Source organism: Microcaecilia unicolor, chromosome 11, assembly GCF_901765095.1.
Source record: "Microcaecilia unicolor chromosome 11, aMicUni1.1, whole genome shotgun sequence".
In the NCBI taxonomy this organism is placed as follows: domain Eukaryota; kingdom Metazoa; phylum Chordata; class Amphibia; order Gymnophiona; family Siphonopidae; genus Microcaecilia; species Microcaecilia unicolor.
In genome coordinates this window covers 99,382,657-99,405,876 of record NC_044041.1, presented here as the reverse complement: position 1 = coordinate 99,405,876, position 23,220 = coordinate 99,382,657, and the positions used below count along the sequence as shown (strand labels likewise).

At 42.8% G+C, this 23,220-nt stretch overlaps 1 protein-coding gene across 2 annotated transcripts in view; it reads right to left on the bottom strand.

The window, feature by feature from the left end:
* Positions 1-23,220, bottom strand: part of ADAMTS10 (ADAM metallopeptidase with thrombospondin type 1 motif 10) — a 208,783-nt gene that overhangs the window by 123,585 nt on the left and 61,978 nt on the right. For both annotated transcript variants that reach the window (XM_030217418.1, XM_030217419.1), the window contains 2 exons: positions 14,447-14,530; positions 9,863-10,008 (listed from right to left, as the gene is read on the bottom strand). In XM_030217418.1, coding sequence (XP_030073278.1) covers positions 9,863-10,008; positions 14,447-14,530 — 230 coding nt within the window. The remainder of the gene's footprint in view (positions 1-9,862; positions 10,009-14,446; positions 14,531-23,220) is intronic.

Below are 23,220 nucleotides of genomic sequence, written 5' to 3'. Positions count from 1 at the left end.
GGAAATAAGGCCCTTTTGACACATACTGCCTACCCAGTTACTTAGGCCTACTCTGTCACTGCAGATCCTATTCCATCTCTGGATCATCTCAATCCCTCATGCTTCCCACTGCCTGCTGTATCTGTCCTAAACATGCTTGGATTCTGCTAGTAGACTGTTTTAGGCACCGTCTCCAAAAGACATTTTTCTTACATTTCCTCTGAGCTTTCCTTCCATGACCTCTTGCTTTCCTTCAGTGGTACATGCTACATTCCTGTTCTTTATTGATGATTTTGCCAGATTTTTGAATGCTTCTATCACATCTCTCCCCCTTTCTCTTATCTCTTCTGGACAGATAACTATATAAAATAAATAGTGCAGAACTGCCTTAACCAGCCTCCCTTAGTAGAAACCAATTCAGAATTAGACCACAGGGTCTAAAGGGGTAGATTTCCAGAATGCCATGGAGTATTTACCTATTTAGTTAGCGGTATATTCACTAAAGTGCACTGAAATCTGGGCAAGACTTTTCCACGTGCTAAGCCCAAATGTAACGCAGCACTTTTTCTTTAATTTTATTTATTTATTTTTAAATATGCTGGTCGTGTGTTAATGTTGCCATTAGTGTGCGAGACCTGCAACAAATTAATGCAGGAGCACCTACAGCCTCTCATTTAAGAGGTATTAAGGGGCCCTTTTACTACTCCACGTAAGCATCTACGCAAACCCAACGTGCACCATTTCCAAGTTACCACCCAGCTACTGCGTGGCCCGGGCGGTAATTTCATTTTTGACACGCGTCCGATAAGTGCATCAGAAAATATTTTTATTTTCTGGCGTGCGGGCAGTAATCAGCATTTAGACACGCATTGGCCATTACTGCTCAGTTAAAGCGTGAGTCCTTACCACTAAGTCAATGGCTGGCAGTAAGGTCTCAGACCCAAAATGGACACACGTCAATTTTCATTTTGCTGCACGTCCATTTTTGCCCCCCCCCCCCCCCAAAAAAAGCATTTTTACAGGAGCACTGAAAAATGATTCTGCATGCGTCCAAAACACGTGGCTACACTAGCGCAGGCCATTTTTCAGCGCACCTTAGTAAAAGGATCCCTAAATACTCCCATGTTAACTCTGTGTTTTCCAATAGCACATGCTAATCAGAATGCACAAGCCAGATAGCGAAGTAATGCCTGCTCTTCACCCATGACATGCCCCCTCTAGAAAAATATATTTTAAAAATTGTTTATCCATGCTTAGCACGTGAAAACAGGGAAATTACCGCAAAACACTTTAACACATTTTGCGGTAAACCTTTTCTTATGCGCTAGCTGTGGATTAGGGATTAACATCCTTTAGTAAACAGGCCCCTTAGATAATTGTTCATCTCTATGCAATTCAAATTAAGTAAATTAGACAACAAAATTGTATCATAAAATCTTTTCTACAACTGTCCATACAAATGAGTCACAATCATAAAATCCTTTCCCCCTCCCAAATTCAATCTCCCACAACCCAGTATGTAACCTTATACTGATAGCTCCCACTAAGTCATACCTCATCCTATTCCCATATCCCATAATATAATTCCTCACAAATCTAAGTAAACCTCAATATCCCTGAAAATCTTAAAATATATTCATCCAATCACTCCCCAGAGGAGACAAACAGCACATCTTAAATAGTTTTGTATGATTGTCGGAATAGCCATGTCTTTACAAGTTTCTAGAACCACATATAATCAGGGCAAAAATGTATTTCCTCTGGTAATTTATTCCAATAGCTAGGAGACATGATAGAAAACACACTATTCTGAGTCAAACCTGTATAGGCTGAAATTTTTGGCATTACATGGCTAAGTTGATCCCATGACCTAACCAGCCCCCAGAATGTTTACCTTTTCAAGCAGTTATAGATTGTTACCCTAGCCACCTAACTTGAGTTAGGCAAGTACAGGGGTAGGCTGCCTGGTTGCCTGCCACTGCCTGCAGTCCTACCTTGAAGGACCCTGGTGGCCTAGTGGCTTCTCCGGGGGCTGGCCCAAATTTGACCTCCTGTCACTTTTGCAAGAGCGCTGGAGAGTCTCCTATCTGGAGGCCACTAGATGCCAGCGCTATGATAGTTTTTACCGTCTGGCAGACGTAGAGGGGCATAATCGAATGGGGCCAGCTCTGCAAATGGGTGGAGCCAACCATATTTTCGAAAAAGATGGCCTGGTTGAGATTGCCGGGTTTGAGATAGCCGGCATCGGTTTTCGCCAATAATGGAAACCAAGGCCGGCCATCTCAAAACTGGCCAAATCCAAGGCATTTGGTCGTGGGAGGAGCCAGCATTTGTAGTGCACTGGTCCCACTAACTGGATGTAAAATCCCTTCCCTTACCGATCTGGAAAGGAATGGGCATGCATGAAGGAAATTGCATGCAAATGAGCTGCTTGCTATTAGCTCATTTGCACACGATTTCCTTCCTAAGGAGGGGAAGCGACAGCAGTTGAGGACGTCCAAAATGTTTGTGTGAGAAGAACAGCCTTGCTTTTGCTATGCCTCTGATACCCTTCTTATTTATTTGGATTTTGGATCACAAGTAGCAGCAGTGGGATTTGAACTGGCCACTCTAAGATTGCAAGAGCAGTGCTCTAACCAGTAGGCCACTCCTCCATGCTAGGTCACTCCCTTGAAATTTAGCCATCCCTGTGGGGGGCAGTTGAGGACATCCAAAATGTTTGAAAGAAGGACGTCCATGGCATGCATGAAGGAAATTGCATGCAAATGAGCTGCTTGCTATTAGCTCATTTGCACAAGATTTCCTTCCTAAGGAGGGGAAGCGACAGCAGTTGAGGACGTCCAAAATGATTGTGTGAGAAGGACAACCTTGCTTTTGAAATGCCTCTGATACCCTTCTTATTTATTTGGATTTTAGATCACAAGTAGTAGCAGTGGGATTTGAACTGGCCACCTCTAAGATTGCAAGAGCAGTGGTCTAACCAGTAGGTCACTCCTCCATGCTATGCCACTCCCTTGAAATTTAGCCATCCCTGTGTGGAGCAGTTGAGGACATCCAAAATATTTGAAAGAAGGACGTCCACAGACACACACATACCTCCCCCCCCCCCCCCCCCCCACTGACGTGCATACTGCCTCCCCCCACAGGGATGGCCAAATTTCAACAGAGTGGCCTAGTGGTTAAAGCACTGGTCTTGCAATCTAGAGGTGGCTGGTTCAAATCCCACTGCTGCTACTTGTAATCCAAATAAATAAAAAGGGTGTCAGAGGCATAGGAAAGGCATGGCTGTCCTTCTCACAGAAACATTCTGGATGCCCTCACAGAGAAGGACTTCTTCAACTGCAGTTGCAGGGACGGAAGCATAGCAAAGGACATATTCTAAAAAAAAAAAGACAAAGGTTTTTGAAGTTGTTTTTTTGGGGGGTGGGAGGTGGTTAGTGACCACCGGAGAAGTCAGGGGAGGTCATCCCCGATTCCCTCCAGTGGTCATCTTGTCAGTTCGAGCACCTGTTTGATGCTTGGTCGTGAAAAAAAATGGACCAAGTAAAGTCAGCCAAATGCTCGTCAGGGCCACCCTTCTTTTTATTATCGGCCGAGGGCAGCTATCTCTTAACCACGCCCCCGTCCCGCCTTTGCTACCCTGCCGACATACCCCCTTGAACTTTTGCCGTCCCCATGATGGAAAGCAGTTGAGGCCGGCCAAAATCGGCTTTCGATTATGCCGATATGGCCGGCATTGGGAGAAGGGCAGCCATCTCCCGATTTGTGTCGGAAGATGGCCGCCCTACTCTTTCGAAAATAAGCAGGGTAGTCCATGGAACTCACAGACCCAAGAGTGTACAGAGGACTATGACTGATTACTTCAAGTAAGCCTAACATCAGTTATCGGAGATTGTATACCGTACATATAATAAACAGTACTATACGTATGTTTATCAGATGCCAAGCTTCTTTGGGTCACAACGGTTAAGTGCACGCTCCGGTTAACTGCATGATTTCTTTGGACCCAGACCCTTGCACTTAAGCGGATTGCACTGTATTTGCAAATAGATTTTAAAATAAGTCAACCAGACAAGAATTTTTTTCAATATTTATGCATACATTCAAAATAACAAACAAGAATGACATCATTTCTTCATTTTCTTCCATTGTAAACATTATTGGTTTCTGTAGACTTTTTACAGCAGATTGTCTCTTCAGTACAATTTACTTAAGTATTCCAAAATGTACTTTGTGCAGTTCTCTTATTATATCTCTATTAAAGCCAAGGGCTAAAGCCAGCTGGTTTGGCTGAATTACAACAGCATATAAGACTTGGGCTCAGCTTTCCTGTCTGATGGTACCCATGGGGCTCACAGCTCAAACTCTGGGGAAGAACAGGTGGGGGGGGGGGGGTGATAGATCCTTCTTTTCAGACGAGGCATCCATCCAGCCCTAAATCAGCAAGACAGCAGAGGAATTCAACAAATAGAAAAAATAAAAACAGGGAACCTCCTTGTGATCATAAGTTCCTTCTCCCTCCCCCTTCTCCCATCAGCACAGAATAGGAGGAAAATCTTCATAGACCAGATCCTAATAACTTATTCAGTTGTATGTTCTTGGCAGGGAAACATCCAACGGCCCGGCATCACCTCTGCCAACCACCAGAGACCACAATAGAAATGGAAGCAGGAAGGCAGCAGTGGTTTTCAAAGGCAGGTTCAAACTGCAGGAAGTTAAGAGGGCTTGGTTATATTACAAGGGAGGCAGGAAACAGAGAGCACTTGCTAGATATGCCTTTCCCCTGGGAATATATGTACTTAAGTATTGCCATACTGGGACAGACCAAAGGTCCATCAAGCCCAGCATCCTGTTTCCAACAGTGGCCAATCCAGGTCACAAGTACCTGGCAAGATCCCCAAAAAGTACAATACATTTCATGCTGCTTATCCTACAAATAAGCAGTGAATTCTCTCCAAGTCCATTTTAATAATGGTCTATGGACTTTTCCTTTAGGAAGCCATTGAAACCTTTTTTAAACCCTGCTAACTGCTTTTACTACATTCTCTGGCAACGAATTCCAGAGTTTAATTACACGTTGAGTGAAGAAAAAGTTTCTCCAATTTGTTTTATACTACTTTGTAGCTTCATTGCGTGCCCCCTAGTCCTAATATGTTTGGAAAGAGTAAATAATCGACTCACGTATACAGGTTCCATTCCACTCATTATTTTATAGACCTCTATCACATCTCCCCTCACCCATCTTTTCTCGAAGTTGAAGAGCCCTAGCCGCTTTAGCCTTTCCTCATAGGGAAGTTGTCCGTCGCCTTTCTCTGTACCGTATTATCGAAAAAGATGGATGTCCATATTTTGTTTCGATAATATGGTCGGGGATGGCCAAATCTTGAAATTTTGGTCGTCCTTAGAGATGGTCGTCCCTAGACATGGTCATTTCTGATTTTTCGGCGATAATGGAAACCAAGGACGCCCATCTCAGAAATGACCAAATGCAAGCCCTTTGGTTGTGTGAGGAGCCAGCATTTGTAGTGCACCAGTCCCCCTCACATGCCAGGACACCAACCGGGCACCCTAGGGGGCACTGCAGTGAACTTCATAAGTTGCTCCCAGGAACATAGCTCCCTTACCTTGTGTGCTGAGCCCCCCAACCCTCCCCCCCCAAAACCTACTATCCACAACTGTACACCACTACCATAGGCCTTATAGGTGAAGGGGGGCACCTAGATGTGGGTACAGTGGGTTTCTGGTGGGCTTTGGAGAGCTTGCTGTTTCCTCCACAAATGTAACAGGTAGGGGGGGATGGGTCTGGGTCCGCCTGCCTGAAGTGCACTGCACCCACTAAAACTGCTCCAGGGACTTGCATACTGCTGTCACGGACCTGAGTATGACATCTGAGGCTGGCAAAAAATATTTTGAAAGATATTTTTTGAGGGTGGGAGGGGGTTAGTTACCACTGGGGGAGTAAGGGGAGGTCATCCCCGATTCTCTCCGGTGGTCATCTGGTCAGTTTGGGCACCTTTTTATGCCTTGGTCGTAAGAAAAACACGACCAGGTAAAGTCGGCCAAGTGCTTGTTAGGGACGCCCTTTTTTTCCATGTGTCAGGCACGCCCTTCGGTACGCCTACGATATGCCCCCTTGAACTTTGGCCGTCCCTGCGACAGAAAGCAGTTGGGGACATCCAAAATCAGCTTTCGATTATACTGATTTGGATGACCCTGGGAGAAGGACACCCATCTTCCGATTTGTGTCGAAAGATGGGTGTCCTTCTCTTTCAAAAATGAGCCTGCCAGTCTCCGAGTCTTGTAAGGTCCTCTTGTAATTTTTCACAATCCTCTTGCAATTTAACAACTTTATGTAGGAACATGGATTGCTTTTTCTTTAACTCTCTTTTGAATTTTTAAAAGTGGTTTTCTCTGAAAGAAGCTACATGTATATATTTCTGATACTGTTTCATGTTAGTCCTATTATAAGGTTTCAATTTGCTGTTTCCAAGCTTACCTTATTATATTTATGCTTATGTTTGATCATTTTACTATTGTCATACTGTTAACAAAATTGTAAGATTTATGTTAAACTGTACCTGCTGTATACCACCTTGGGTGAATCTCTTCAATAAAACTTGTTAATAAATTCCAATAAATAAATAAATATATTTTTAATTCTCCAATTCGGCAAAGTTTACCATTCATCAACTGGGGGTGGGTGGGGGGGGGGGGAAGCAATCATGGGGTATGTGGTATGGGTTTAGTGCCAACCTCCCTCACCAACTCAATACACCGTGTTCCTGCTCTGTAGCACCCCATGCTGTATTGGCAGTGAGATGCCACATACACAGCTCTGACAATGCACCTCACTGCTGACTTGGATAATATACTTTATAACAAATTGGTAAAATGTCCATTTACTGTCACCATATAAATCATCTGGCCAATACCTGCAGTGGTCAGCTATTTTTTTTAATGCTGGTTGATGGCAACTGATTTAGACTTAGATATTCAGTGCCTGGCCATATCTGGCTACAGGCATTGAATATCTGGGTTTTAAGTGGCTGATAGAAGTTATCCAAGTGCTATTTATGCAATGTTCCTTGCTTGGATAGTAATCCAGGCACTGGAACTGCATATCTATGGTGCTTGGATAACCTCTGGCTTTGCCTAAGCTCTGTACCTGGACCACCCTGGCCAGTGGTGGTCCTACCATTCGGCCAACTGAGGTGGGGACCTCAAGTGGCACTCTTTATGGAGCGGCATCACTCCTTTCCACCCTCCACGCTGGTCGCAGTCTGGCTTCTCCTCCCTTCCTTCTTCAACTCCCTTCCCCAAGTTTACCTGTTTTTGATTTCCAAAAGGCGGTGGAAGCAATTCCTATAGACTGCCCTGCCACTGACACCAGCTTCTTCTCTGTACTGCAGCCGCCTTTCTGACATAACATCCTGTTTCCTCAAGGGCGGCTGGAGTACAGAGAAGAACTACTACTACTATTTAGCATTTCTATAGCGCTAAAAGGTGTACGCAGCGCTGCACAAACATAGAAGAAAGACAGTCCCTGCTCAAAGAGCTTACAATCTAATAGAAGAAGCCAGTGTTGGCAGCAGGGCAGCGTATGGGAATCTCTTCTGCCACTGACTTTTGGAAATGAAAAAAAGAAAGGGAAAGGGAAATGATCTACTGCCTTTCTGTGGTATTTTGCAACTACATTTAAAGCGGTTTACATATATACAGGCACTTATTTTGTACCAGGGGCAATGGAGGGTTAAATGACTTGCCCACAGTCACAAGGAGCTGCAGGATCCCCAGGATCAAAGTCCACTGCACTAACCACTAGGCTCCTCATCCTAGAGGTAGGAGGGATTTGGGGAGGGGGGAGAAAGAGAGAGAGAGAGAGTGAGTGTGTGTGTGTGTGTGTGAAGGGAGGGATGTTGGATTTTGGGGGGGGGGGGGGGGTAGGGTGCCATGGGTGCCATCTCTTCCCTGCCTCAGACTGCCCCTGATCCTGGCACTAACTGGATAGTGATGCCGCAGTTGGATCGGATATTCAGCAGTACTATCAGTTAACTGCCACTGAATATGTCAAGACCCAGTTAGAGGGAGATAACCGAGCAAGACCCGCTGTTAACCCAGTTAGCTCCTGCTGAATACTGACCCCGCTATGTTTTGATAATTATTATACAGATGAAAAGTTACTCTATTTCCTGTGCAAAAATGGTTGGAAAGTTTTTGCCTGAAAAATATTTTTAAATAGCTGGAACGCATGGAGTACAATCTGGAAGGGGCAGTTTGGCCTGCAATATGTTGTGTTGAAATTGTGAGCCCTGGAGCCCACAGCAAGCTCAGAAAGAGTTGAAGGCTTTGGCATGAACTTTCAGCTCAGTCTCCAGGATTCTTAGAGGTTCCCCCTTAAAAAATTTACTTCTCTTTCACCAGATGTTATCAGGAGTTGAAAGATGTATAGGAGATATTGCCAGATGTGGAATTCAGTAATCCACTGGGAGTCAGGTGATTGGCTTGTTAAGAGGGCATGCATATCTGGTTAACCATTAGGAATGATAAGGCAATGTACAGAGTATAACAATAAAGAGAACTTGGTGCATGGTGAAGGATGGGATTTATGTAACGCATGAGCTAATTATGAAAATTCATACGTTCACAATACTGTAGTAAAATGTGTCAAATAATCTATTAAGCTATAGTATATTAGACTTAAAGATCACCTTCCTTGAATAAAAGTTCGACCCAAATCAGTTTACAACTGAAGCAATATAATCAATAATCAAATGTATATTGGTAATTCTGTCTATATTATATATTGCTGACTGCAGCTCCTGTGATTTTTTACTACTCTTCAGGGGTCATTACTGGACTTCTTAATGGTGTGAAGTGGAATTTTAGAATGGACATCCAACTTAAAATATGGAGGTCCTAGTCTGTACATCAGATATGGACGTCCAATTTTAGAACAGGATCTGCTTATATACAGCCTGTTCTAAAATACATAAGAAATGGATGACCAAGTGCTAGCTACATTCAGCATGAACATCTGTTATACAAACTGAAACATCTAAACTATCAACAGGGACATGGATGTCTTTGTGGCAACAGAGGAACATCCATATTATAAAATGGCCAGCCAAATATACCTTTGAAGGAGTAGCCTAGTGGTTAGAACACCCAGCTACATACCAGCTCCTAAATCAAGAGGTTGAAGGATCAAACCCCATTGTACATGATTGTAAGTCTTTTATTCTTTTTTAAATTGTGAGCCCTCCAGGGACAGAAAAATATATACTCTGACTTTCTTTATTTCATCCAGTGAAGAACTGCTCAATCGGAGCACCTTTCTGTCACCTAGACATGTCAAGCACCAGATCTAAATATAGACATCCATCCTTTTTGACTCGGACATCCTTTCCCTTTCTGCAACTGGAGTTAGATGTCCATATTTTAGCCCCTCCCTAGTCCTTCCCAAACCACAACCCCTTGCCAAATGAATGCACAGCAATTTTGGACGTTCATATCCTGGCTTCATAAAATTGGGATTTGGATGTCCATGCAATATGGATGTCTAAATGCTGGATTTCAGATGTCCAAAACACAATTAGAATTTCTAAAATACCATAATAAATTAATTCTTAAATGCATGTCACTTTTGCCAGTTTCGGTTTGATGCATCTATTGCAGGGTCTGTGTGATGCCAACGATTCCTGCAACAGCGGTCCTACTGAACCTCTGCCCTTGTGATATCAGTCTCATCTGACTAATCAGAAGTGGGTTGTTGTATCATTTCATTCTAGCTCAAAGCTTCTTGGGAGTTCTAAGGAAGTCTTGCATATGGCAACAATTGAGTCCATATTTATGGTAGATTAGTAGGACACTTTTGGGGCCTCACCTGGTGATCAGTACAGCAGTATCATGATTAGCAATGCCACTCTCAGAGATAGCATTTCCATGGCCATTCCTGTTCATGATGGATTTCTGCCACTTGCAGAAGCTGTCCAGAGACTTGCTAGCATGATGATTAATCTCCAGGGTGGGCTGTGGAGATAAATTATTGGAAAAGATAAGGTTATCATGAAATGTCTGGGAGGCATGCCCTCCAATATTCAAAACCATTTAACCGGCCAGAAAAGGCACCAGCTATCTCCCGCTGAATATTGCCAGTTAGCGGCTTGCAGATAGTCAGTTATATCGTCTGATATAACTGGCTATCCACCGATTTTTAAAGCCGGTTTAGCATCCATATCTGGCCGCATGAAAACGTGGGGTATCTTTGGCCAATTTACCAATAACTGGCTACTGCTGGATATCGGCTTAGCCAGTTATCTTTTAACCAGCCAAAAATAAACCAAATATTCAGTACCAGTAACTGAAAAATGCCCGACATTGAATATCCAGTCTAACTCCCACGGCCTGTATGTTGGCCCCAAGATGATTATGTAACTTGTGATATTTACTGGCTATGATTACAATCCAAAGTCTGGGAGTGTGGTGGTCTGGCCTCGTCTCCCCCTTCAGTGCAAAAGGTGTTAGGAGGGTGCCCCAGGGAGTATTTCACTTTCAGGTATATAGCATTACTATTACTATTTCAAGGTTAGCTATCACTTAAGTAGAAGCTAGGCTTTGACTCCCAGCACAGGCTCATGCTACACGAGCTGGGACTATGTCTAGAGAATCCAGTAGTGTGGCTAGTGAGTCAAATAGTCCTCTTTCCACTCTAGACACTCTCCATTCACCTCCACCATCTCCTACCATCATCCTTCCCCTTACTTCTTTGCGTCTCTGATCTCTTATTTTTGGTAGTAAGTTCACACACTTACACATTGGCCACTACTGAAAGAAACACTCACACTCCATGGCTACACAGAAGGTTGAATGATTATCTGATGGTGACTACTTGTAGCTTGTCAAAGAGGAGCACTAGAAATACATCAAGGGGACAGTATCCTCCTATTTTAAAAATGACAACTTGGTAACACCTCTGAACCTCCAAATCATTAAGGAGCGGGTTGGCATGACTTTTATTCATTCTAATAATTAAAGTTCTGACAGTTAGTAGAGTGATGCCAATACAGTCTACAGGGGTAATTGGGCTATTGAAGAGGTTGTTTTCTAAATGGGTGTCATCCTTGAGGATGAATTGAGGACAATCTGTAGTAAGATCTGGCTAGGGATAAATAAGAAAATGGAGTCTTTATAGAGAGGATAAATAAACAATAAAGTGGGATTTACATGCACAAGCCCTCTTTTATGAGTGTTGATGCACTGATAGATGCCCATGATATTAACATGTTTGACAGTACATTTTACGGGTGTAATAACTGACTATGCTCAGCTGCTTTCTCAGCTAGGATCAAAATATTCTAATCACTCCTTCAAGTAAGTGTCCTAATAAAAACTAAGGGGCCCTTTTACTAAGCTGGGGTAAAAGGGGCCCTGCGCTAGCGGCAGGGCGTGTTTTTGCCATGCGTAGAGTCCCCATTTACTGCAGCAGGTAAAAAGGTGGAAAAAAGTAATGACCATGTGGTAAGTTTGCACTTGCCACTCAGCCATTTCAGAGGGAGCACTTACCGCCACCCATTAAGGTCTCCCGCACTAACCCGGCAGTAACCGGGTAGCGTGCAGTGCTGCCCGGTTAACACAGGGTAACTGCTGTGGTAAAAAGTATGGAACAATTTTCTGTAGAGCCAGAAATGGTGTGCAGTGGAGGCGGAACTACCGCTGGCACATGCGTTGGGCCTGTGTAGTTCCGGGTCACTGCACAGCAACCCTTTAGTAAAAGGGCCCCTAAGATATAAAGGGGGCAATATTTAAAAGCATTTATCTGGGTAGCAGGACCTTCTGAGAGAGAAAATAAGCTGCTGAGAGAGATATTAAGTGGAACTATCTGGATAGTGGCACTGAATATCTTTCAAGGCTGCCTCTTCACTATCTGGTCAGTGTCAGGGCAGTCCAGGGGCAGAAACACAAGTTGTCCGGATAATGGTGATTTTTAGTGCCACTCTGGGTAACTATCCAGATAATTTAGGACAGCAAAAAGACATCCTAAGCACTGAACGTCACCTTTATCCAAATAGTCCCATTGGTTCACTGCTCTAGACCAATATTCATTATCAAAATATGAACCAAAGAAATCAGTGTCATGATAAATAAATATATAGGGGTGAATTCTATATATGGTGCTGAAAAAAGCGCTATTCTATAAGCCGCGCTTAAAGTTAGGCATGATTCATAGAATAGCACTTACACCCAGGCATTCTGCCTAACGTTAGGCGTGGCCATTTGCACCAACTGAAACGTGGTGCATATGTACACGCCTACATTAGGCATGTATCCCCCCTTTATTCTATAACAATGTGAAAATGCTGGGTATGCCTGTGTTCCTCCATGACCCTCCCGTTTCCATGCCCATTTTTTACTCACATGTAAAATTTAGGTGTGGATCCCACACCTAAATTTACATGCGTAAATACCAATTAAATCTAATTAGTGCCAATAATTGCTTGTTAAAAAGATAATTATCAATTATTGGCACTAATTAGCTCATTAATTGTGCATGCAAATTGGGCATGTGTCCAAATTTGCTTGCTCAATTTTTGGCAACTTTTATATAGTTAGGGGAATAATGTGCAGCGGAAGGGTCCCCAGGAATATAACTCACCCATATTACAGCCTTATTATGATTTAGCTGCTAGCGGGTGCATTTAAATATTCTCTTTCATTGGGCTACCTCCAGTAACAGTGCACTAAAGCAAAAATATTAATTCATTTAAATGTGCATAATGTTCAATGCTATGTATTTTGGAAGATGAGCTGTGAATTTTAATGCTATTTCTTGATAAGATAACTACATTGTATTGCATAATGGATTTTTGTGGCTCTTGAAATTATTTACTAAATTTAAAATACATAGCATTGAACACTATGCACATTTATTTATTATTTTTTAAAATCATTTTTATTGAGTTTTCAAGAAAATTTAAACCAATATAACATACAACAACAAAACCAAATGCATTACATATAGATAAATGTGACAATTTAAGTATAAATATAAAAATCTAATCTCTAGGAGATGCTGATGTTTTGATGTAATGATCAAAAGGAGCCCATTGCTTCTTAAAAGTAGGCAATTGATGAAATTTAAAAACTGCAGATTCTTCATAGTTTCTAATAGTACAAAGATGACTCCACCATTCACAAAAGTTCAAATGCAAATTATTTTTCCAATGAAATACTATAAGATGAGTGGCTAGAGCCATGAATATATCAAAAAGTTTTTGATATTGATCCTCAAGTTTAGGGGTTGAAGAACGAAGTATTATCACATCATACGTCAAACCAACAAGCGAGGAGAAGGGAATTATTGAACATATTCTTTTCCATATTAATTTCCAGTAGGTGGACACGTGGGAACATTCAAAGAGTAGATGCTTCAGGTGACCGACAGGAGCAGAACAAGACCAACATTTTGGAGGAGATGTTGATCTGGTTAGTTTAGACACTTTGAAAGGAGTCCAACAAGCTCTATGAAGAACAAAGAATGATGCACATTTAAATGGATTTATATTTTCATTTTAATGCACTGTTACCAGAGGTAGCCCAATGAAAGAGAATATATACATCCACCCACTAACGGCTAAATCATAATAAGGCTGAAATATGAGAGAATTATATTTCTGAGGGCCCCTCCGCGGCACATTAGGGCCCAGATTCTATATATGGTGCCTAAAAAATCCACGCAGTAAAGATTTCTGCCTAAGCGTATTCTATAAGTGGCGCCTAGATTTAGGCATGGTATATAGAATACGCTTAGGCAGAAATCCAAGCGCCTAAAACAACATGCATCCATTTAGGCCAACAAAAATGTGACCGAAATCCCTGTGCGTTGATTTATGTGCACAGGGCCATATTCTATAACTGAACATGTAAATTTTGGAATGCCCACAAAACACCCATTGCTCTGCCTATAGTCACCTTTTGAACTACACGCATTAAAATTTAGATGCAGTTCATTACAGAATATGCTTAATGAGTTGTGCGCATTGTTGTCAATTAGTGTTCATTATTGCTTGATAAGTTCTGTTATCAATGCTGATTAGCTTGTTAAGCCAATTAAGTTATGTGCGTTGTTATAGAATATGCCTAGATAATGGCATGGATCACTAGGTGCACTATATAGAATCCAGGGGTATATATTTATTTTATTGTGACATTGATTTCCCTAGTTCATATTTTTATATTGTTATTTGGTTCACCATTGGATTTATAGGATTTTTGTTTTGAGCTATCCTGATATTCTGCAGCTGCTACTATGCAGATACTGCTGCTGAATATCCAGATTTTTTTGCCTGCGGGTTCAATATCAGGAGGAAGATTTCTTGCCATAACTTAGTAGTAAGACAGTCAGTTGATGCTCTGAGGTCATCTAGAGAGGAAAGCAATTGCTTATTTCTTGAATGTATTCAGTCCTTACCTGATCCTCAGTCAGCACAATCAGGCGTGTCACTAAGATATTTACAATATTCCCCAGACTTGAATCCTGGAAAAGTTTGGCAACCTGACCTCCAGGAAACAAAAAAAGGCCAATCTTAAAATAAAGAACTTGGAACTATTTTCTCTGTCTTCTTCTGCTGGTAGATGGACACAATCCATTAGTTTGGACTGGTCTGGTATAGATGACAAGGTAAAAAAAGATATAAGCCACAATAAAACAGTGTAGGGACCTTTTACAGAGTGGCGGTAAGCCCAACGCGAGCTTACCACTCGCTCTTTCGGGTCTTCCTGCTGACCCAATGCAGCCACCGGTGGTAGTCCCGCCCCGAGCACATGTCATTTCTGGGGGAAAAAGAAACCCCCCGGAAATGGCTTGCATGGCGGTAACCCGGTGGTAATTGGGCATCACAGTGTGCTGCCCAGTAACCACTGGGTTTGTACGGGAGCCCTTATCGCCACATCAATGGATGGTGGTAAGGGCTCCCCATCGCATGACCATGCAGTAAGAGTTCTCTTGCCGCATGGTCATGTGTGCTGGGGGCTTTTTTACCTGCTGCAGTAAAAAGGACCATGGCACACGGGAAAAACGGCCCCTGCTGCCAGCGCAAGGCCCTTTTTCCCACAGCTTGGTAAAAGGACCCCTCTGTTATTAGGGAAATTAATATAGATAATAATAATAATAATAAAACTCCATTTATAGCCCGCTATATCTATAAAAATCTAGGCGGGGATCAAACCACATAAATACAATAAAACAACAATAAAAATTATTTCTTTCCTCTTAAAATAAAGCATACTGCAAATTAAATTCAAAAGCTATTAACACCAAATAATATCATGAATCAAAGGAACCAAAAGCCTGAAAAAATAAGTTCAATTGGTAATGCATTCCATAATTTCAGACTTTTGATTTAAAAAATAGAGGATCTACATTCTTCCAAATAGACCTGATGAAATAAAGGCACTTCAAGTAGCTGTTTCTGAGATGATCTCAGGGAGCGAGCAGGTTGATAACACTTAAGAGCAGCACTGAGTGTTGGGGACATATTACCATTCAATATTTTAAAAACTAACAATAAAATTTTAAACTCAATATGGAATTTTATAGGGAGCCAATGCAACGGTTTCAAAATTGGAGTTACACGATCATAACATGATCCTCCTCCTTTAATCACTCTAGCTATGGAATTTTCAACAACTTGCAAAGCCTTCAACATGTTACCTGTAATTTCCATTAACAAACTGTTACAGTAATCTAACAACAGATAGACTACAGACTGGACAGTTTTACAAACGTTTTCAATAGTAACCAGTGATCTACTATGCCTTACAATCCTTAATTTATTAAAAAAAAAACTTTGCTATTATATTTCCAACCTGATTTTTCATAGATAAGGTAGTGTCAAGTTGTACCCCCAAATTTCTAATCTGTTGGACAATAGAATTATTGAAAGAGTCCATGCTAAATACCTTAGGACAATCCACTCCTTTTGTACCAGAAAGCAAAAGAATTTGAGTTTTTGAAATGTTCAATTTCAAACGATTTTGCGCCATCCATTGTATTATTTTTGTAAGATAAAATCTCAATTTGACAAAAGTATTTTCAAAAGAGTTCTCAACAGGTAATACAAACTGTATGTCATCAGTATTATGTCATCATATGTTGATAGTCAAGGTTTTGTCTGGTTACATTTGAAAGTTAGCCAAACATATTTTGATTTTCCAAATTTCCATTCACCATTGACCTGCTAAATTTTGTCTGGGCAAAATTCAGCTGAAAAAAAAGAGGTGTGGGGTGGGAGAGAAGGGGGTTCACTCTTCACAGTTCAGCTTTGGTTGTTCATTGCTGAAATTCAATGCTGGCCAGCTAGAGCTGCCAAAACTAGACTGCAGACCTAAATTAATGGGATAACTTTATCTAGTTTACTTTGATGAATGTTCAGCCCAGGGTGAATATCTGGACAAAGTTGTCTGGTTAATTTTACCTCCCTATCAGCTCCATGGCCGTTACATGTGTCATTAGCAGGGGATTATAAAGTACAGCAACAAAATTACTAAAGGGTTGGTGTGCAGCAACAGGCTTGCCACTTGCCAATCTAGAACCATCGCCAGGCTACCACAGCAGCCCAGCAGTAGTTCCCACCCCCAGCGCGCACCATTTCTGGAGCTACAAAAATATTTTGAATTTTGTTGGTGCTTACCCAGTGGTAATCAGGCAGTGTTGCGTAATGTCCGGTTACCGCTAGGATAGTGCGAGAGCCCTTACTGCCACCTCAATGGATGGCAGTAAGAGCTCCCCACTGAAATGGCCACATGGCAAGTGGTTCATTTACTGCACTGCCATTTCTTTTTGAGACAAAAAGACAGCCTTTTACAGGCTGTGGTAAAAGGGGGCCTCAGGGTGTGTTTCTGATGTGCAGTAAAGCCCCCTTTTACCACAGTGGGTAAAAGGACCCCTTAATCACAAAAGGCCTAGATAGTACAATCACAAAATGAGGGTACTTGGAAGTAACTTGCCTTGAGCTACTGCTGAAAAGTCATAAGCTAAATCCAAATAAGTATCGAAGAAGCCATCAATGGAGGAACAGAAGGTACCATCACAACATTAGCCATAAATGGAGAGATAGAGGCTAAAGTAGAGTGGAGGAGTGGCCTAGTGGTCAGCGCAATAGTCTTGCAATCTAGAGGTGGCCAGTTCAAATCCCACTGCTGCTCTTTGTGACCTTGGGCAAGTCACTTAACCCTCCATTGTCTCAGGTACACACTTAGATTATGAGCCCTCCTGGGACAGGGAAATATCCAGTGTACCTGAATGTAACTCACCTTGAGCTACTACTGAAAAAGGTGTGAGCGAATCTAATTAAATAAAGTATTTGCTGGTGTCAGCTCACTATGGAGGTGTCAATGAAAATCCGTCCCCTTCTCTCCTCTTTGACTTTTCCACCTCTAGGATTGCCATCTCACTGAGGGCAACTCAAAGACTATAAAAGCATACAAATTAACCCATCTTATGCAAATGTTTCATGAGCATTTGTTCAGGATATCTTGAAAACCAACTCTAGTGAACTTCCCAAAGAAAAGAATGCAAAACTGCTGGTCTAGACACACTGAAGGCAAATTTCAAAGCTGTCTACCTATGTATATTGGATTATCTGAAAATTGCATTTTTCTGCTTCCATAGCACTATACTTTTATCTGGGTTGAAGAAAGCATTGCCACGGACATGAAAAGGATGAGGAAGAGGGAGGAACAGCAAGCATTCATTTTATTTTTATTCATTTTGAATTTTTATCACTTGTGTTATCACTAGAGAACTATGCTCAAAGTGAGGTACCTCCAACAGTACCATTTCTCTAAATTGTTGGGAAACTCCAATTATATAGCAATTGCTAGAGTAACATAGTGAAACCATTATAACAATGAAGACACAAAGGGGGAAGTTCTACAACTGGGTACCTTCATTTAGGCGCCTAGAGGATATGCGATAGAAGCAATTATATAATGGCCATGGTCATCCAGATGCCGTTATAGAATGCTAGCATAAACTGGTATCACTGTGATTAACATTTATGCACCTGCAATTACACCAGCCATAGATGTAACAAAAGTGCAGGCATCTAAATGCAGCAGAGACATGTGTAAAAAAAAAGATTTTAATAAATTGCATGCTTAACTGGGACTCCCATCTATGCTTCGCCCGTATATATGCTCCCCTTGCATTTATACACTATCCAGCTTATAATTGAAAAAGAAAAACGCCTATATTGCGACCCAAATCGGGAGATAGACGTTTATCTCCCCAAAACGAATAAATCGGTATAATCGAAAGCCGATTTTGGACGTTTTCAACTGCACTCCGTCGCGGATGCGGACAAAGTTCATGGGGGCATTTCAGAGGTGTGGCGAAGGCGGAACTGGGGCGTGGTTATCGGCCGAACAGAGATGGGCGCATTTCACCGATAATGGAAAAAAAGTATGCGTTTTTAGCTAGAATTTAGGACACTTTTCCTGGACCCTGTTTTTTCACGAATAAGGCCCCAAAAAGTGCCCTAAATGACTAGATGACCACCGGAAGGAATCGGGGATGACCTCCCCTGACTCCCCCAGTGGTCACTAACCCCCTCCCACCACAAAAAATGATGTTTCACAACTTTTTATTTTCACCCTCAAATGTCATACCCACCTCCCTGGCAGCAGTATGCAGGTCCCTGGAGCAGTTGTTAGGGGGTGCAGTGGACTTCAGGCAGGTGGACCCAGGCCCATCCCCCCCCTAACTGTTACAATTATGCTGCTTAATGCATAGTCGTCCAACCCCCCCCAAACCCACTGTACCCACATGTAGGTGCCCCCCTTCACCCCTTAGGGCTATAGTAATGGTATAGACTTGTGGGCAGTGGGTTTTGAGGGGGATTTGGGGGGCTCAACACACAAGGGAAGGGTGCTATGCACCTGGGAGCTCTTTTACCTTTTTTTTTTGTTTTTGTAAAAGTGCCCCCTAGGGTGCCCGGTTGGTGTCCTGGCATGTGAGGGGGACCAGTGCACTACGACTCCTGGCCCCTCCCACGAACAAATGCCTTGGATTTATTCGTTTTTGAGCTTGGCGCTTTCATTTTCCATTATCACTGAAAAACAAAAATGCCCAGCTCACAAATTGTCGAATAAAACATGGACATCTATTTTTTTCGAAAATACGGTTCGGTCCACCCCTTCACGGACCCGTTCTCGGAGATAAACGCCCATGGAGATAGACGTTTTCGTTCAATTATGCCCCTCTATGTAAGTTAGGTGCACTGTTACAGAATAATGTTTAGGTGCCTTGCTGGCACTTTTGCTGAGAGGTGTACACTTATACCCTGTAAGGGAGTGAGTGGTATAGTGGCAGGTGTCCCTAAGAACACTCCCTCACTGATGTTGCAGTTAAGCCACCTTACAGCAGGTGGCACTAACCTGCTATGTCAGAGGGGTAGGATCCAGGCCAAGAGGTGGTTAAATGCCCTGGAGTTGAGTATATCAGTGAAGACCCCAAATGAAAAGGTCTCCAAGAACAAGACACTGAATACAGAGGTCTCCTAGAGGAGGACCGGGAGTGAAGGAATCCTCCCACGGTGCTGGCTGGGTACAGTATCTGTGAGGGAGACCCAGGGAAGCAAGGAGTGGCCCTATTTCCAAGGTTTGCACCTGGGGGCAAAGAGTAAGTACCAGAGATGGCTCATTCCAAAGCTAGAGATTGAAGGCCAATGAGTGAGGTTTTTCTCATGGGACCCAAGCTATGTCTAAAAAAACCCTTCTTTTTCTACCTTTGTCATCAGGTCATTTAATTTTTCTCTTTGTGTAGATTTTGCTCACACCTTTCTCAGTGGTAGCTCAAGATGAGTTATGTTTAGGTACACTGGGGTACATCCTTGTCTTGCTCACATTCTAAGTTTGCACCTGAGGCAATGGAGGGCTAAGTCACATACCCAAGATTACAAGGAGCAGCACTGGGATTTGAACCAATCACCTCTGGATGTCACGACCAGTGCTCTAACCACTAGGCCACTTCTCCAGCCTGTTAGGCCCACTCTCTGTTTTCTGCTTTCCTCTGTCTTCTCTTAATTCTCTTGCCAGGTCTCTTCGTCCTTTTGGCATTCTTTTCTGTCTGTGTCCACTATCCACCTTCCCTCTGTGTCGCTATCACTCTGTCTAGTATTTCCCCTGTGTCCCTGCTGCTATCCTCCCACCATGTTAAGTATTCCTCTTCTCTGTGGCTGTATTCTTGCCCTATTCAGTATCACCATTCTGTGTCTCCGTCCCACATCATGTGTCATCATCCCTTTGTGTTCCTACCCCCCCCCCCCCCCACTTGTCTGGCATAATCCCTCTGTGTCTCTATCCTTCCCCATGTCCAGCATCTCTCCCTCTCTCCCCCCCTTCCTCATGCCTTCCTTCCCTGGAATTCAGCAAAGGTCCCTCTCTCTCCTGCCTCTATCCCCACCCTCCCTCCCAATTCTTGCAGGTCCACTATCTCTTTCTCTTCCTCCTTTCCTCGCAGATCCTGGCATAATTTCATTTCCTTCTCTCTCTCTCTCTCTCTTCTTCCCCCCTCTTCCTGTATTTCCCTTCCTTTTCCTCCAGGTCCCACATCCTCTAGTTCTCCACACTCTTGCCATAGCATTTCTCATTCCCTTCCCTCCTCCCTCCTCCTCCCTTCCCCTTCAGCTTGGCATCCCACTTCCCTCCCAGTTTGGCAATTGTCACTTGCTCCCTCCCGCACTCAGGTGTCCTTTAAGCTTGCCTTCCATCCTGGTGTGCGGCAGGGTTGAAAGCAGGCTGTCTGTGGGTGTTGTACACCACTCAGGATTTTGTAGACCTCAATCATATCTCCCCTTACCTGTCTCTTTTCTAAGCTGAAGAGCCCTAACCTCTTTAGCCTTTCCTCATATGAGAGGAGTTCTATCCACTTTATCATTTGGTCGCTCTTCTTTGGACCTTTTCTAATTCTCCTATATCTTTTTTGAGATACTGTGACCTCTGATCATTATAATACAGAGTCTGGGATTTAACACATATATCTTTGCTGATGATGTTAAAATTGTCTTTCTCACAGACCACATTCATTCAGATTTGACTTCTCTAAATTCAGCTTTGGATTCTATTACTTCCGGGCTTGCTCAACAAGGATTGAAGTAGAATCCAAAAAATCTAAGGTACTGTGCGTAATCAGATGCCCTCCATCACCATCCCTCCAGTCTTATATTTCTGTATAACCAATACCTTTATTTGAATGTATCACTACCTTAGGTTATAAGTTTGATTTGTTTTTGTCTTTTGAGTCTCACATCACATCATTTCTTAGATCTTCTTATTTTGCATTACAACAGATACACTAAGAGAGACCTGGGAGACTTAAAAATCTTCGGGCTCCTTTTACGAAGTGGCACTACCGATTAGCATGTGCTGAATGTGAAGAAGCCAATTCAGTTCCCATGGTCTTCTTCACATTCAGCACATGCTAATCGGTAGCACCACTATGTAAAAGAAGCCCTTAGTTTTTGTATTGATTTTAAATCACATTGAATACTGTAATTATTTATTATTTGGATTATATAAATCTCTATTTGAAAATTGCAAATAGTTCAGAATGCTGTTTAAGAAAGAATTAAAAACTCATACAGTGGTGGAAATAAGTATTTGATCCCTTGCTGATTTTGTAAGTTTGCCCACTGACAAAGACATGAGCAGCCCATAATTGAAGGGTAGGTTATTGGTAACAGTGAGAGATAGCACATCACAAATTAAATCCGTAAAATCACATTGTGGAAAGTATATGAATTTATTTGCATTCTGCAGAGGGAAATAAGTATTTGATCCCCCACCAACCAGTAAGAGATCTGGCCCCTACAGACCAGGTAGATGCTCCAAATCAACTCGTTACCTGCATGACAGACAGCTGTCGGCAATGGTCACCTGTATGAAAGACACCTGTCCACAGACTCAGTGAATCAGTCAGACTCTAACCTCTACAAAATGGCCAAGAGCAAGGAGCTGTCTAAGGATGTCAGGGACAAGATCATACACCTGCACAAGGCTGGAATGGGCTACAAAACCATCAGTAAGACGCTGGGCGAGAAGGAGACAACTGTTGGTGCCATAGTAAGAAAATGGAAGAAGTACAAAATGACTGTCAATCGACAAAGATCTGGGGCTCCACGCAAAATCTCACCTCGTGGGGTATCCTTGATCATGAGGAAGGTTAGAAATCAGCCTACAACTACAAGGGGGGAACTTGTCAATGATCTCAAGGCAGCTGGGACCACTGTCACCACGAAAACCATTGGTAACACATTACGACATAACGGATTGCAATCCTGCAGTGCCCGCAAGGTCCCCCTGCTCCGGAAGGCACATGTGACGGCCCGTCTGAAGTTTGCCAGTGAACACCTGGATGATGCCGAGAGTGATTGGGAGAAGGTGCTGTGGTCAGATGAGACAAAAATTGAGCTCTTTGGCATGAACTCAACTCGCCGTGTTTGGAGGAAGAGAAATGCTGCCTATGACCCAAAGAACACCGTCCCCACTGTCAAGCATGGAGGTGGAAATGTTATGTTTTGGGGGTGTTTCTCTGCTAAGGGCACAGGACTACTTCACCGCATCAATGGGAGAATGGATGGGGCCATGTACCGTACAATTCTGAGTGACAACCTCCTTCCCTCCGCCAGGGCCTTAAAAATGGGTCGTGGCTGGGTCTTCCAGCACGACAATGACCCAAAACATACAGCCAAGGCAACAAAGGAGTGGCTCAGGAAGAAGCACATTAGGGTCATGGAGTGGCCTAGCCAGTCACCAGACCTTAATCCCATTGAAAACTTATGGAGGGAGCTGAAGCTGCGAGTTGCCAAGCGACAGCCCAGAACTCTTAATGATTTAGAGATGATCTGCAAAGAGGAGTGGACCAAAATTCCTCCTGACATGTGTGCAAACCTCATCATCAACTACAGAAGACGTCTGACCGCTGTGCTTGCCAACAAGGGTTTTGCCACCAAGTATTAGGTCTTGTTTGCCAGAGGGATTAAATACTTATTTCCCTCTGCAGAATGCAAATAAATTCATATACTTTCCACAATGTGATTTTCCGGATTTAATTTGTGATGTGCTATCTCTCACTGTTACCAATAACCTACCCTTCAATTATGGGCTGCTCATGTCTTTGTCAGTGGGCAAACTTACAAAATCAGCAAGGGATCAAATACTTATTTCCACCACTGTATGTATGTT